Genomic DNA, 15,871 nt, shown 5'->3' on the forward strand with positions numbered 1-15,871 from the left:
CAAAACCGGAACCTTCAGCCTTCTCAATCAATCGATCAATGGTATTTATTGAGGGCTTACCGTGTGCAGAGCACTGTACTAGGCACTTGGGAGAGTACAACTGAGCTGGTAGATGAGCGCATGCCAAGTCCAGAGTTTATTATCCCTGTTGTCCCGGTGGGTTAGGACTCACACCTGACCCTCCTGGGGACAATCCACCTTGGCCCCACTCCTGGGGGCTGCAGGATCTTAAAGCTGCCCCCCTCCCTTCTACCCTGCCCACCCCCAGTGCCTTCCACACTCAAGATGACCTCCGGGAAACGGATCCCAAAAGGTTAACCTGTTGAAGTCTGACCTTTTGTTCATAACTGGGAAGGTCCTGAGGGGAAATTTTGGGAAATCCCAAAAATTCATTTCTCAGTACCTCTCAGCCATGATCTCTGCCTCCAAAGGGCAGCCTACATCCCTGGCATACCATACACTTAGAGCCCGGCCATCGTGGAGAACTGAGTTGTCTGGGCTTGGCAGGGTTTCCCAGATTATTATCATTAATATTGTGATATAATTATATAATAATAATAATTGTGGTATGTATGTGCCAGGCACTGTTCTAAGCATTGGGGTGGATAAAAGTAAATCAGATTGGCCACAATCCCTGACCCACACGGGGTTCACAATCTTAACCCCCACTTAACCCCAGATGAGGTAACTGAGACAAAGAGAAGTGACTTGCCCAAGGTCACACGGCAACCACGTGTTGGAGCTGGGATTAGTGAGTTAGCAAATTAGTTAGCAAAGGACAGTCTGGTGATCCTCCCTGAGGAGAGGATCAACCCTGTCCAGAGGCAGGAATTCCCAGAGGGATGGGGAGATTTCTGGCTAGAAAATCCTCCCCAACCCCCTCGGCTCCTGTAAACTTGTTGGGGGTGGGAGAAATGTCCGCCCTGGAAGTGTGCAGAGAGGGAGGGGCTCATCCACCTCCATTGTCTGTGCGGGTCCTGGGTGTAAAAGCCCCTATTGCCACCCCTCCTGCCCCTCCATCCTGGTATCCACTGTGCTCCCCTGTTCCTCCCAGGAACAAGAGTGTCTGAGTGACTGTTTCTCAGATCCAGTGTCGTCGTGGGGACAAGTGCACACACCTCCACCCCTACCAGCTTTTCCCGGTGTTCCAGAGAAACATCTGGGAAAGGTAGGCAGTCCTGAGCCCCATCGGTTTATAAAACAAGCCCCACATCCGGGGAACCAATGAGACAAGCAGTGGTGGGATAGGTAAGCTGGGGGGAGTAGAGTGAGCATCGTTCACTCCGCTTGAGTTCAGATCCTGAATGGCCAGCAGCCCGGTCCAGCCTCTTAGAGCTGGCCCTGTCACTTCTACACTGGGCAAGCTGAGGGCTCTAATAATAATAATAATAATAATAATAATAATAATGTTGGTATTTGTTAAGTGCTTAATATGTGCAGAGCACTGTTCTAAGCGCTGGGGGAGATACAGGATCATCAGGTTGTCCCATGTGAGGCTCACGGTCTTTATCTCCATTTTACAGACAAGGGAACTGAGGCACAGAGAAGTGAAGTGATTTGCCCACAGTCACATAGCTGACAAGCGGCAGAGCCAATATTCGAACCCATGACCTCTGACTCCCAAGCCCGGGCTCTTTCCACTGAGCCATGCTGCTTCTCTTGAGCCATACTGCTTCTCTATCTGGGCCCATCTCATGCCCAGCCCAGAAATACACAAGGTCAGCCCGTGTGCCCAACCCAGGAACCCAGTCTCTGCCTCGCCATATTGGCTGGGTGGCAGAGGGCCCAGCCTACTCAGGGGGCAAACCCGGAAGACCCCTCCTCAAAAGCCGGACCTCCACTGGGTCACAGGCCGGGGCGGAGCTGTCCTCGGGAAAGGCTTTGGGACCCGGATTCCGACTCAGGGAGCGGGAGAGAACTGGTGGGTGGGATCTGTATTCGATGCCCGGATTAGATTTCCCACTCCTTTGGCCCGATATTGGCACCGCCCTGTTATTAGCTGCCAGAGAAATCGACCCCAGTGATTGTAGTTTCCGATTTTGCCCAATCCCCATTTCTTTTATATGCAAAAAAATAATTCTTTTGTTTTTTATAGAGGGAGAGGCGGGAGGGGCGCTTGTGTTCTAGGTCCCTCAGGGGAAATGGGGACAGACCCAGGCACGCGTCCCTTCTCCCCCACCGCCCGGCCTGGGCTGGCTACATGTACACCAGGATGAAGGCCAAGATGGCCACGGCCAGCCCCACCTTGAGCAGGGTCACACCTGAGGTGCTGGGCCCATCGGGACTGAGGCTCCTGGTTTGAAGGGGCTTGATGATTCTCTCCCCCTGGCCCAAGATGGCCAGACGAGCCCCCTCCCACTTTCCCCGCCCCTCCAGGCGGTATTGGAGCGGGGTGCAGGGCCCAAAGTACATCTCCAGGGCCAGCCTGGGGTCGGTGAGGGCCAGGCGCAGCAGCCGGGGTCTCACGCCCACCAGGTCGGCCAGCTCCTCCATGTACTCCATGTAATCCACCTGGATAGTGTGGCGTTGGCTCTCCACGTACCTGGTGGGGAGATGGAAAGCTCCTTGAGGACAGGAAACAGGTGTATTGCCTCTGCCACTGGGGCTTAGTGCAAGGCTGTGCCCTAATACACGCTCAATACATGGCATTGATATATTGACTGGGGGCCAGAGGCAGGACAAGATGGGGGGAGGGGGCTCTTCTGCCCAGAGCAGACTTTGTCCCCACCATCCTAGGCCTCTGTTGGGAAACCCAGTCGCTGAAGTCCACCCTGGGATTTGTGGGGGGGGTGGGAGAGGAGCCGAGGAAGTTGGGTAAACTTTCTGGTGGTGGGGGCTGGAGAGAGAGAGAGAAAGAAAGAAAGAGGGGAAGAGAGGAAAGAAAGGAAAGAAAGGACAGAAAGTACAGAAAAGGAGTGAGAGAGAGAGAGAGAGAGAGAAAGAAAGAAAGAAAGAAAGAAAGAAAGAAAGAAAGAAAGAAAGAAAGAAAGAAAGAAAGAAAGAAAGAAAGAAAGAAAGAAAGAAAGAAAGAGAAAAAACCCTAGCCCTTCTGGCTGAAGTTGGCCATCCCAAGCAATGCCAAATGCTGGTCTAGGATGCGGGACTAGGGCTGGGGACCCCCGCCTGTCAGGATTCCCCCTCCCCTCACCCCTGGGCCATTTCCAACCTGTGTTCCATCTCTGTTCTGGTCCTGGTGATCTCTGCCTGCATCTCACTCTCAGTAGGCAGCGTCTTCAGCCCTGAAAATGACATGAAGGTCCTCAGCCATGGGCCCTCCCAGGTGTCTCTTCCAGCCAGCCACACAGACCCTGGGGGTGCTGGGGTGGACTCTCCCCGCAACACACAAACACAAACACGGCAGAACTGGAATCAAACATGGACATTCCGTAGGAGGCCACGTGGCCTCGTGGAAAAAACCCTTGGCTGGAAATCAAGAGACCCGGTTTGTAGTCCCAGCTCTGCCACTGACCTGCTGTGTGACCTTGGACAAATGACCTAATCTCTCTGGGCCTCTGTGTCCTCATCTGGAAAATGGGGATAAGATACATCGAGAGCCCCTTGTGGATCGGGTACTCTGCTCGATCTGAGAAGTCACAACTTCTCTGTGCCTCAGTTACCTCATCTGTAAAAAGGGGATTAAGATTGCAAGCCCCATATGAGACAGGGAAGGTGCTCAACCTGATTAGCCTGTATCCACCCTGGTGCTTAGAACAGTGCTTGACACATAATAAGTGCTTAAAATATTATTATTATTAATAATAATAATAATAATCATGTATCTTCCCCCGTGTTTAGCACGTAGAAAGCACGGAATAAATGCCATCATTATATAGTCAGTCTCGTTTTAGTCGATTAGGAGGGGTAGTAAAGAGCTGGCTGAGAGTTGAGGGTTCGAATTCGGGCATACTGGAGAGTTTTTGCTTGCAACTCTACTCTCCTGCAAATGGGGCGGGTGGGGCTGGGGGTGTCTGGTGGGTTGCTGCCGGCTGTCCAGTGTGCTGACCACTCTGAGATCCTGGACCCCCAGAGGACCCAAGGTCTGGGCCCAGGGCCCCGGGCGGCTTTGGAAAATCTCTACATCCTCTGCCACTCAGAGAAGAGGGTTGAGATCAGAGTCCCGGAAGGCAGGGGGAGTGGTGGGGCAGGGAAGGAAGGGGTTCCTTCCATGATAAAACCCTCTTCAAAATGCATTTGTTCCCCTCGGCCTGGGCCGGAAAAGTGACTAGAGATGTCAGAGTGAGTGACGGTGTCAAATCCCAGCCGGGAAGGTGAAGGTTAGCTAGGGAAGGGACTGAATCGCTGCCTCCAAGGCTCTCAGGGACTCCTATGAAGGGCGAGAGGAATGCTGAAAAACTGACACTGTTATATAACCAACTATGTTATTTTGTATTCTCCCAAGCATTTAGGGGCTCAGTAAATAATGATTGATTTATTGACATCCATGATCAGTAAGGGTCGAACTTGCTGTGAGAAACAGCATGGCCTAATGGATAAAGCAAGGGCCTGGGAGTCAGAAGGTCATGGGTTCGAATCCCGACTCTGCCACTTGTCTGCTATGTGATTTGGGCAAGTCATTTCACTTCTCTGGGCTTCAGTTACCTCATCTGTAAAATGAGGATTGAGACTGGGAGCCACATGTGGAACGGGGGCTGTGTCCACCCCGCTTTCCTTGTATCCACCCCAGTGCTTAATACAGTGCCTGGCACACAGTAAGCACTTAACAGATATGACTACTATTATTATTATCATCATTATTAATAAGAGGAATTGGGTTTAGGATAGAGCAGGACCAGAGTCAGTACTCGTTTGAGGACAGTGGGAACAAGAAAACCCTGTCTTCTACAGGCCTGTCTATCCTAAACTCACTTTTCCTCACTTCCCTGCGCAGCTACTACAAAATCCCCTGGACTGAGGCAGCTGGATGGTTGAGATTCACTGGGATCCCATTAGGTTTTTCAACCTGCTGTGACAGCAGGGAGGAGTCCCTCGATCCAGGGCACGGAGGGTCCTGGTTCTCTGGGGGCCAGGGAGAGCCACACAGAGCCAGGTGAGGTGCCAGCCCTCCCTCATCACCCTTTCTCCTGCTCCTGGCACCCAAGCCCTCTTCTGCCACAACGTGGCCCACTGGAAAGAGCACGGGCTGGGAGTCAGAAAGAGCTGGGTTTAATCCCAGCTCCACCTCATCCTACTTTGTGACGTTGGGCAAGGCACTTAACTTCTCTGGACCTCAGTTCCTCATTGGAAAATGGGGATTAAGACTGTGAGCCCCATGTGGGACAGGGACTGTGTCCAACCTGATTAACTTGTATCTCCCCCAGTGCTTAGACCACTGCTTGGCACGTAGTAAGCACTTAATAAATACCATCATAATAATTATTACTATTATTAGCATTACCACCCCACTGCCGCTCACCTTGGAACACCTGGGTGGCCCAGCGGCCCTGGAGTTCGGAAATGGGCATGATGGCCCCCAGCGGCTGGATGAGGCCGATGAAAGCCAGCGTGGGCTTCTCCAGCTGCGGAGGGAAGACGTGGCGATACAAGGAGACCTTGTTCTTGACCACACGGATCGAGTCCTCCAAAAAGGGGAAGGCGAAGCTGTAGCCAGTGGCGAAGATGACCACGTCAATGTCCTCCTCTCTGGTGCCGTCCTCAAAGAGCACGGCCGTCTCCGTGAACCCCGTCACGTTGGCCTTGACCAGGACTCGGCCGGAGATGATGCGATTGGGCAGGTCGTCGTTGACCATCGGATGCTGACTCAGAGGTCTGTGGGGAGGGTAAGAGGCAACCGACAACCCGGATCCTGGCCTCGTCCTGCGGGGTAGTCTCCGGCCCGGCCCCCGATGCCCCCCACCCCGACTCCCTGTCCCCTCCCTGCCAGGCCCCGGTCCCCTCCCATCTGGGCCCCTCCAGCCTCGGGAAGTGGGGACTTACCTGTGTCTGGGCTTCAGTCCGTACATTTCGTGGTTGAACCTTGAGTTCAACTTCTTCTCCAGCCAAAAGTTCATTATGGAGTAGGTACAGAACTGCTTGATGGCCAAGTTGAAGCGGGTGTAAATAACAACATCTGTGGGGTAGCCATTGTTTCCAACCCGGTTCAGGATCCACCCACCCCGTCTGGTGCTCAAGAAGACCTGGAGGGGGGAGGAGTGGAGGGCACCGTGAGGAGGTGGCCACGGGGGACGGTTTCAATTAATCATTTGTATTGAGTGCTTACTCTGTGCAGGGCAATTGAATTAAGCTCTTGGGAGAGTACAAGACAACAGAGTTGGTAGATCCGTTCCCTACCCGCCGGCTCGGTAGGATTTGGAGTTAGCTTAGATGTTCTCACCAGGTCACCTGAAGCCTCTGCGGGTGCATGGCCAAGACGGACGGGTCACGGCCGGGACCGCTGTCTCCAGAGAGCATCCCGGAGCCAGGCCGTCCACAACAGGACTTGGCCCCCAACGCCCCGGAGCAGCCGGGAACAGCAACCCCATCCTCTCCCCACACCACCGCTCGGGGCTGCTCGACGCACCTGCTTGGCAACCTGGCTGATCTCCACTGCCAGGTCCCCGCCAGAGTTCCCCAGGCCGATCACGACGACCCTCTGCCCCGCAAAGGACTGAGGGCTCTTGTATTCGCGGCTGTGGAGGTATCGGCCTCTGAAGTGCTCAATGCCTGCAGCGGGTGAGAACTGAGGCTCAGGAACCGGGACGGATGGGCAGCTGCGGTTGTGAAACCAGATATGCTCCTGAGCTTCTGCAGTCACCCCTCCTATTTATTCATTCAATCATGTTTATTGAGCGCTTACTGTGTGCAGAGCACTGTACTAAGTGCTTAGGAGAGTACAATATAACAACGAACAGACACATTCCCTGCCGACAACGAGCTTACAGTAAGGTAAGCTGTGTGTCCCGAGCTGGTCTGGGTTCCTTCTTTTTGCAGAGTTCTTTTCTTAGGGCCTGTTGGGTGTGGAACACTGTACTGAGTGCCAGCTGGGTGCAGAGCACTGTGCTGGGTGTCTGTGGAGCTCATACTACCCTTTCCCTCCACCCTCATTGCACTCTACCCTGGGACCTGGGCAGAGAATGACTGAGGGCAAGAAATACCTGGGTGGAGATCGGCCCATGGGCAGAGAACTACTGGGCTGAGAATGGCCGGGAGTGCCGGGGTGGAGAATGGCCATGGGCAGGGAGCCCTCGAGGGGGAGAGGAGAGGTGGGGGGCCGGGGGCAGAACGCACCAGGGAAACACTCCAGGGGCAGGTGGGGGAAGGTGTGGTGGCCACTGCACACCATGACCCCGTCAAAGATGCTCGACTCCTGCTTCCCGGCTGACTCGGTGACCACCTCCCACTGGCCTGAGGTGGAGAAGTCCGGCCGCTTCTTGACGCTGCACACGGTGGTCTAGGATGGATGGGACACCCCAGTCCAAGTTGTCTGGGGCTCTCCCTCTGTTTCCCCCACCCCGGCTCTGTTCGGAGGACCGGGGCTGGGGCCCGTAGGGACTGGGGTGCAGCTGGTCTCCACAGGACCGCTCCAGCCTCTGCGGCAGGGCCGGGGCCACAGCAAGGCAGGGAGGGCGGCCCTTTCCCTCTGTGACTTTCTCACCAAGCGCAATCCCCCAATCCACGCCACCTCCTTTCTCACCGAGCACAATTCCCCAGTCCACGCCACCTCCCGTGAGCACCGCCCCGCCCCCCCACCTGGAAACGGATGTGTTTGAGGAGGTCGAAGGCATCAGCGTACATCCTGAAGTACTCCATGATCTTGGAGTTGTGCATGTAGTTGGGAAAGTCCGCAGGGATAGGGTAGTCGCTGAAGCACATCATCTCCTTGGACGTGTTGATGACCACTGACCTGTAGATACTGGCCCTCTCATCCTCGGGTTTCTCCTGCAGCAAACAAATGGCAAGCTGTGGCTCGGCCCAACCCAACCCAGCTCAACTCGAGGGCGCGTGGGGGTGGTCACTAGTGCTGCGACTTTTTTTTAAGGTATTCATTAAGCACTTACTATGTGTCGAGCACTGTTCTAAACGCTGGGGTAGATACAATTCTATCAGGTTGGACACAGTCCCTGTCCCACCTGGGGCTTCCAATCTAAGTAGGAGGGAGAACAAGTATCGAATCCCCATTTTACATTGGAGGAAAGAGGCACAGAGAAGTTAAGTGACTTGCTCAAGATCACACAGCAGACAAGTAGCAGAGCCAAGATTAGAACTCAGGCCCTCTGACTCCCAGGTCCCGGTGCTTTCCGCTAGACAACAAAGCTTCTCATGTGCATGATCATCGTGTAGTTGATTTCTGAGGTTGTCTGAGCACACTATCAACTCTATCAACCTGGAGTCAAAGGGGTTCATTTACTCTCCTACATGGCACTGCCTCCCTCTCCTCCTACCCCTTACTGCCTCACTTCCACCAGTGGCAAGATGAGTTAGTTAATCATCTGTCTGGCTTCCACCAATTCTACAAACTATCAATTGTTTTATCACGAGAAAACCGAGGTCCCAAGAAGTTACGCGACTTACTCCTTGCTTGTTTCTCGCTGCACTCCAGCTCGCAATCCCACTCCCATCCCCATCCACTTTCCCAAGCATTTACTGCAGTGCTCTGCACTCTGTAAGTTCTCATCGAATATCGTTGATTTGTTGATGGATTTTGAGTGGTCCTAAAACTTCCAGCAGGCAGCTGGGGAGAATTGAGATGGAGGAAGCACCCTGAAAAGCAAAGACACTACCCACCTGATGACTTCTTCAAAATGTACATTATTTTTCTGCCCTTCCTGCAGGGTGGGGTGGGTTTGGGGGGGTGTTTCTGCTTGCATCTTCTCCCTCCCCTAAAGCCCTGCCTCTCCTCAGAGAAGAGCTGTTGGGCAGTATGGAGCAATGCCAACAGCAGGAGAGGTAGGATATGGTAAAAGGTCCCTCTGACCCCCTAGGGCTGTGAGCTGCTGTCTCCCCAAATACATATTGAAAAAATTACCAGGTGAGTTTGAATTTCAGGTGCCGAAGCTGGCCTCATCGATCATATGGTAATGTTTCATTGTCTAAAATTTCTTCCAAGTAGCTGCAAGGTTTTTAGCAGCCAACAACCCCACTGTACAGAGAGACATAGCCACTGGGAGGTCATTTGGTAATTTCGTCTACCACTGAGAAGGAACAGTGTATGCATTAATTAATTCTCTCATACTTTCTGTAAGTTATTTTGAGTTTTTTTTTGAGAACTTGTGGGATGTAAATGAAGGTAGCCCTGTTACCAGTTAATGTGAGTTGGAGTTCTGGGAGAGATAGGGGAGGTCCACAGACATGGAAATTGCATTCCCCACATCCAGGCCCGAGATGTGTGTCTGTGGGGGGTCATATAGTCGACTACAATTCGAGGGAGAGCTCCTGATATAACACTTCAACACCCTTCTTCCACCCATCTCACCTTCAAGTCTCTAACTGCTTGACGAAAGTTTTAGAACCACCCAGATCAATCAATAAATCAGTGGTATTTAATGATACTTTAATGGTATTTACGGAACACTTATTACGGACAGGGCACTGTACTAAGTGCTTGGGAGAGTACAGTGTAACAAAATTACCAGTTAGGTTCCTGCCCATAACAAACAAGCATTATAGAGGGGGAGACAGGCATTGATATGAGTAATTTATAGTATATAATTTAAAACTATGCACAGAAGTACTGTGGGAATAACTCCTTACCATTGGCATTTAAGCACTCAATCACCTTACCCCCTCCTACCTACCTCACTGCCCGCCTACTACAACCCACCTTGCACTTTTCACCCATCTAATGCCAACCTACTCACTGTACCTCCCTCTCGTCTGTCTCATCGCTGAACTCTCCCCGCATCCTGCCTCTGGCCTGCAATGCCTTCCCTCTTCATATCCCACGAAAAATCACTCTCCCCATGCCCAAAGCCTTGTTAAAAGCACATCTCCTCCAAGAGGCCTTCCCTGACTAAACCCTCATTTCCTCTTCTCCCCCTCCCTTCTGAGTTGCCTTGATTTGCTTCCTTTAATCACCACCCAACCATGCCAGCCCCACAGCACTTATGAACATATGTGTAATTTATTTATATTACTACAATATTACAATGTGCTTTAATATACAAGAGTATGCTTTATATTAATAAATACAAAGCAGTGTGGCTTAGTGAAAAGAGCATGGGCTTGGGAGATAGAGGTTCTAATCCCGCTTCTGCCGCTTGTCAGCTGTGTGACTTTGGGCAAGTCACTTAACTTCTCTGTGCCCCTGTTACCTCATCTGTAAAATGGGGGATTAAGACTGTGAGCCCCATGTGGGACATGGGACTGATTAGCTAGTATCCATCCTAGTGCTTAGAACAGTGCTCAGCACATAGTAAGCACTTAACAGATACCCCCATTATTTATTTATTTTAATATCTGTCTCCCCCTCTAAACCGTAAACTCCCTGTGGGCAGGGAAATGTGTCTGTTACATTGTTGTGTTGTACTCTCCTAAGCGATTGGTGCAGTAAGCACTCAGATACAATTGATCAGTCTACAACTATCTTTCGCCGAGTCAGGGGATAGTATTTGGCAGAAACTATGCTTAACTCCTGCATCAGAGAGGGATAAAAGAGACCAAAGCAGGTGGCTTCCTATTAATTCCCAAATACTTGAAAGTGCCAGGAAAGCATAATTTAAGTATCTGTAAATTCTCTTCTCCGCCTGTCGGCCCCTACTTCTGGTTTCTCCAGCTCCATCTTAGCCCTGGAGTGAAACTGTTCCTCCCGGCTCCCGGCCTCCACCTTGTCCTGCTTGGGCTGCAGGCAGCAGGACTGTTGGGAAAGGCAGAGTGCGGAGATCTGGGAGGACTGGACATGTCCAGACATGAGAAGCAGCGTGGCTCACTGGAAAGAGCACGGGCTTTGGAGTCAGAGGTCATGGGTTCGAACCCCGGCTCTGCCACTTGCCAGCTGTGTGACTTTGGGTAAGTCACTTAACTTCTCGGTGCCTCAGTTACCTCATCTGTAAAATGGGGATTAAGACTGTGAGCCCCACGTGGGACAACCTGATTCCCCTGGGTCTACCCCAGCGCTTAGAACAGTGCTCGGCACATAGTAAGCGCTTAACAAATACCAACATTATGTCGTGACTTTCAGGGCTGGACATCAGGCGACCTTCAGCTCCCGCTGCCTTGGGGCCTCTCTCCTACTCGGAAAGTCTGACGACCAGCTAATATGAAGTTTGCAGAGACCTGATGGGGCGATTCCCTAAACCCCTGCTTAATGGGATCATCTCGAAGGATCACATACCCTTCATGAACATGTCCTAGAACAAAGTCCGGGGAAACAGCGTGGAACCTCAGGGTCTTGGAAATGGTGAGACTGGGCTCCAGTCTCCCCATTAATTAAGAGTCGAGGGGGCTGCCTGCAGGTTGAGTGGGTCTCTGGGACAGCCGGGGGAGGGCTGTTAAGGGTGCATCTCCTCCAAGAGGTCTTCCCTGATTAAGAAGCAGCGTGGCGCAGTGGAAAGAGCACGGGCTTTGGAGTCAGGGCTCATGAGTTCGAATCCCAGCTCTGCCACTTGTCAGCTGTGTGACTGTGGGCAAGTCACTTAACTTCTCTGTGCCTCAGTTCCCTCATCTGTAAAATGGGGATTAAGACTGTGAGCCCCACGTGGGACAACCTGATTCCCCTGTGTCTACCCCAGCGCTTAGAACAGTGCTCTGCACATAGTAAGCGCTTAACAAATACCAACATTATTATTATTATTATTAAGACCCTTTCCCTCCCGCCCCCCTCTCCTGCCCACCTCCTGTGTCATTTATGCATTTGAATCTGTGGATCTGTGACCTTTGGACATTTGATATTTCCCCCACCCCAACCCCACAGCACTTATGCACATATCTTTATATTATTTAAATTATATATTAAACATCATTTCTATTAATGTCTGTGTCCCCCTCTTGACTGTTGTAAGCTCGTTATGGGCAGGGAATCTCTAGACTGTAAGTTAAGCAGGAAATATGTCAGTTTTTTGTTGAACTGTACTCTCCCAAGCACTTAGTACACAGTCAATGCTCAATAAATTCGACTGAATGAACTAGTCCACTAATTCTGTTGTACTAAGCCCGTCAAACGGCAGGGACTGTCTCTATCTGTTGCCGACTTGTTCATTCCAAGCGCTTAGTACAGTGCTCTGCACATAGTAAGCGCTCAATAAATACTATTGAAATACTATTGAATGAATCCCAAGTGCTCAGTACAGCGCTCTGCACAAAGTAAGCAGCGTGGCTTAATGGAAAGAGCCCGGGTTTGGGAGTCAGAGGTGGTGGGTTCTAATTCCACCCTGCCACTTGTCAGCTGTGTGACTTTGGTCAAGTCACTTAACTTCTCTGTGCCTCAGTTACCTCATCTGTAAAATGGGGATCAAGACCTTGAGCTTCAAGTGGGACAACCTGATAACTCTGCATCTATCCCAGCACTTAGAACAGTGCTTGGCACATAGTAAGTGCTTAACAAATGCCATCATTATTACTATTATTAATAAGTAACACTGATTGATCGACAGGGCTGCGGGTCCTTGGAGAGAGATCTCTGCCTTGTTAATCTGGGGATGGGCCGGGGTCGGATGGGACGGCGGGGCTATGGGTGGGGACGGGACCAGCAGCCCCAGTGGCTGGAAAGGGGCCAGGTCTCTCGTCCAGGAGCCCCTTTTACCTCGAACCTCCAGAGCCCCCCGATATCCTGGGTCCTCTCGAAGCAGGTGGGCTCCAGCCCCTCCTCCAGGCAGCACTTGATGGAGCTGAGCCCGCTGACCCCGGCTCCGATGATGGCGATTCTCCTGGCCATGATCTCCTGCGGGGAGCCGGGCTCGGACTCCTTCTGTTCCGGCAAAGGAAAAGGTGGCTACTCTGGGCTTGGACTTTGTGGTTCCGGCTAAAGCGCTCGGTCCTCCCTCGGCCCCCAACCGCCCAGGCCTATGGGCCCAGAGTCTTGGTCAGCGATGGAAATTTCTCCAGGTTTCGCTGCCCTCCCGCTGTGGCTCTCTCTTTCTCTCTCTCTCTCTCTGTCTCTATAAACAAAGTCCTTTCCAACTCTACTTCCTTTCCACGCCCCCGCTTGGCTTCGAGCCAGGGCTTTTGTCAAAAAGAGGAGCCGAGGTCCAGGATCAACTCCTGGGCCTGGTCTGCTTGGGGCCTGGGGAAGTGCCCCAGAGAGGCCCCAACCCGAGGCTGGAAGTGGGGCTGGATGGGGAGGGGAGAGACCCTCGGGCTAAGTGCTAGGGACCTGCGGGAGGGGAAGGGGGAGGCAGGCTCCCAGCCAGAATAGGTCGGACATGGCCAGATCATTTTTCCACCAAAATTTTCAATCCTCGTCGCCCCGTTCCTCAAGTACCTCCAGTGGTTGCTCAGAAATTCTTTACCATCCACTTTAAAGCACTCAGTCACCCTCCTAGGTTACCTCCCTGATTTCCTACCACATCTCAGCCAGCACACCTTGCTCCTTTAATGCCAACCTACTCATTGTACCTCGACCTTGTCCATCTCATCGCCAATCTCTCATCCACATCCTGCCTCTGGTCTGGAAAGCCCTCCCTCTTCACGTCCTACAGATCACCTTTCTCTCTCCTCCAAAAGCCTTATTAAAAGCACATCTCCTGCAAGAGGCCATCCTCCACAAAGCTCTGGTTTCCTCTTTTAATAATGATGGTATCTGTTAAACGCTTACTGTGTGCCGAGCACTGTTTTCCCACTCCCTTCTCCGTCATCCCTTCCCTTGGATTTGCACCCTTTATTCACCGCTCCCTCAGCCCCACAGCACTTCTCTCCATATCTGTAATTTATCTTTTGATATTAATGTCTAGCTCCCCTTTAGTCTTTGGGCCACACATTGTGTTTCTCCTCCAGGACATACTGCCATGTCAGGCTTCCCAAGTCAGGAGTGCCCCATTGGTGAGCGGTCTGCATCGGGGCAAGACCCGGTCCTCCACTGGTGAATAGGAGCAGTTCCGCAGGTCAGGTCAGTGACACTTGATCTATAAGTCCTGCAGACTTACTGCTGCCCACCCAGCAAGCCCTGAATCATAGCAGGAGTGACCTCTCAGAAGGGGATGTCCAGGGGTTCGTCGCCGCTCCTGGACACCTGCTCAGAGGCAGGCCAATGTGCCTGTAGCCTGATGAGGGGGAAAAATGGGGCATCGTCTTCTAGACTGTAAGCTCGTTCTGTTTACCAACTCTGTTATAGTGTACTCTCCCAAGAGAGCACTTAGTACAGTGCTCTGCACACAGTAAGCGCTCAATAAATAGAGTTGACTGATTGATCTTTCGACTTCAGCTCGATTGGGTGCCCAAGTCTGGAGGTGTGGTACAGGCCAGGCCCACCCCACTGTCCCACCGCGCCCAGTGGGTAAGGAATAAGCCAGATGGGGCCTCCTTCCCCTCTGCTTCAACCCACCCTTCCTCCATCCTGAGGTCTGGTGGATTTCTCGGCCTAGCAGGGTTTTCCTAGCCACCAGTGAAACACTGAACTCTGGAGGGTCAGAGTTTTGAAAACATGATGCAAAGGTCAGGCGTTACTTTTTGTACTTTCCTCATTTCTTTTGCAATCATGGCCATTTTCATCTGTCCCTCAACATTTGCGAGGAGATGGCCCAGAACAAAATCACGGCTAAAATGGCAATTGTCAAAGAGAGATGGAAGGCCCTTGGGCTGGCTTTCTCCGTTCCAAAAGGCCTCGGTCTCTCTATATCATCATCTTCATCATCGTCATCACCAGCATATACTGAAAGTCTACTGTGCGCTGGACCTTATGTTTGGTGTCTCCTGATCTCAGGGCACTCTACTGGAAGTCTTTTATGTGCAGTACTGGGGGTTTGGGATCAGAGAAGCAGCGTGGATCAGTGAAAAGAGCCCGGGCTTGGGAGTCACAGGTCATGGGTTCTAATCCTGGCTCCGCTGCTCACCAGCTGTGCGGCTTTGGGCAAGTCGCTTCACTTCCCTGTGCCTCAGTTCCTTCATCTGTAAAATGGGGATTAAAAACTGTGAGCCCCATGTGGGACAACCTGATCACCTTGTATCCCTCCAGCGCTTAGAGCAGTGCTTGGCACGTAGTAAGTGCTTAACAAACATTAAGCATTATTATTAGTATATAATCACAGGGGGAGCCTTCCTCTCAAGGGCCTTGCAATCTTTGGGGAAGACAGATGTGGAATGTGCACAGCACAGGAACAAGACATTATTGTCTCTGTGGCTGAACCGTACTTTCCAAGCGCTTAGTACAGGGCTCTTCGCCCAGTAAGAGCTCAATAAATAATAATGTTGGCATTTGCTAAGCGCTTACTATGTGCAGAGCACTGTTCTAAGTGCTGGGGTAGACACAGAGGAATCAGGTTGTCCCACGTGGGGCTCACAGTCTTAATCCCCAATTTACAGATGAGGTAATTGAGGCACAGAGAAGTGAAGTGACTTGCCCACAGTCACACACAAGTGGCAGAGCTGGGATAAAGACGACTGAACAGACGACAAGCGGCGTGGCTCAGAGGCAAGAGCCCGGGCTTGGGAGTCAGAGGTCACGGGTCGGAATCCTTGTCAGCTGGGTGACTGCGGGCAAGTCACTTCACTTCTCTGGGCCTCAGTGACCTCATCTGTCAAATGGGGATGAAGACTGGGAGCCTCACGTGGGACCACCCGATGACCCCGTATCTCCCCCAGCGCTTAGATCAGTTTTCTGCACAGAGTAAGCGCTTAACAAGTACCGACGTTATTATTATCATGAGGGAGTGTACCGGGAGGGCCGGGTTCCAGGCCCGGGACCGGGGCGGAGTGGGCTCCCGGAGGGAAGGGCGGCCCTCCTCGGGGGCGGGTCTGTGTGCGGGAAGGCGGGTCCGTGTCTCGGGGGTGCGGGCGGAGCTGGGCG

The 15,871-nt window shown here is 52.2% G+C and overlaps 1 protein-coding gene across 1 annotated transcript; it reads right to left on the reverse strand.

Annotated features, from left to right (window-relative positions):
• Nucleotides 1-1,914: 1,914 nt before the first annotated feature.
• On the reverse strand, nucleotides 1,915-13,044 carry FMO5 (flavin containing dimethylaniline monoxygenase 5). Its single transcript, XM_029081414.2, has 8 exons — nucleotides 12,674-13,044; nucleotides 7,687-7,875; nucleotides 7,225-7,387; nucleotides 6,518-6,660; nucleotides 5,935-6,134; nucleotides 5,414-5,766; nucleotides 3,167-3,239; nucleotides 1,915-2,542 (listed from the first exon to the last, which is right to left on the reverse strand). Exons 1-8 carry the CDS (start codon nucleotides 12,803-12,805, stop codon nucleotides 2,197-2,199), a joined length of 1,599 nt encoding a protein of 532 aa, XP_028937247.1. The 5' UTR covers nucleotides 12,806-13,044; the 3' UTR covers nucleotides 1,915-2,196.
• Between the last annotated feature and the right edge of the window lie 2,827 nt (nucleotides 13,045-15,871).

This window comes from Ornithorhynchus anatinus, chromosome 16, assembly GCF_004115215.2.
Source record: "Ornithorhynchus anatinus isolate Pmale09 chromosome 16, mOrnAna1.pri.v4, whole genome shotgun sequence".
NCBI classification, from domain to species: domain Eukaryota; kingdom Metazoa; phylum Chordata; class Mammalia; order Monotremata; family Ornithorhynchidae; genus Ornithorhynchus; species Ornithorhynchus anatinus.

What these genes read in the sequence shown, in the direction of transcription:
- FMO5 (XM_029081414.2), bottom strand. Translation starts at nt 12,805, where the DNA reads ATGGCCAGGAGAATCGCCATCATCGGAGCCGGGGTCAGCGGGCTCAGC. An exon ending in GGGGGCTCTGGAGGTTCGAG is followed by an intron (nt 7,876 to 12,673) that starts GTAAAAGGGGCT and finishes TGTTTGCTGCAG; the next exon opens with GAGAAACCCGAGGATGAGAG. An exon ending in TCAGCCAGGTTGCCAAGCAG is followed by an intron (nt 6,135 to 6,517) that starts GTGCGTCGAGCA and finishes TCCCCCCTCCAG; the next exon opens with GTCTTCTTGAGCACCAGACG.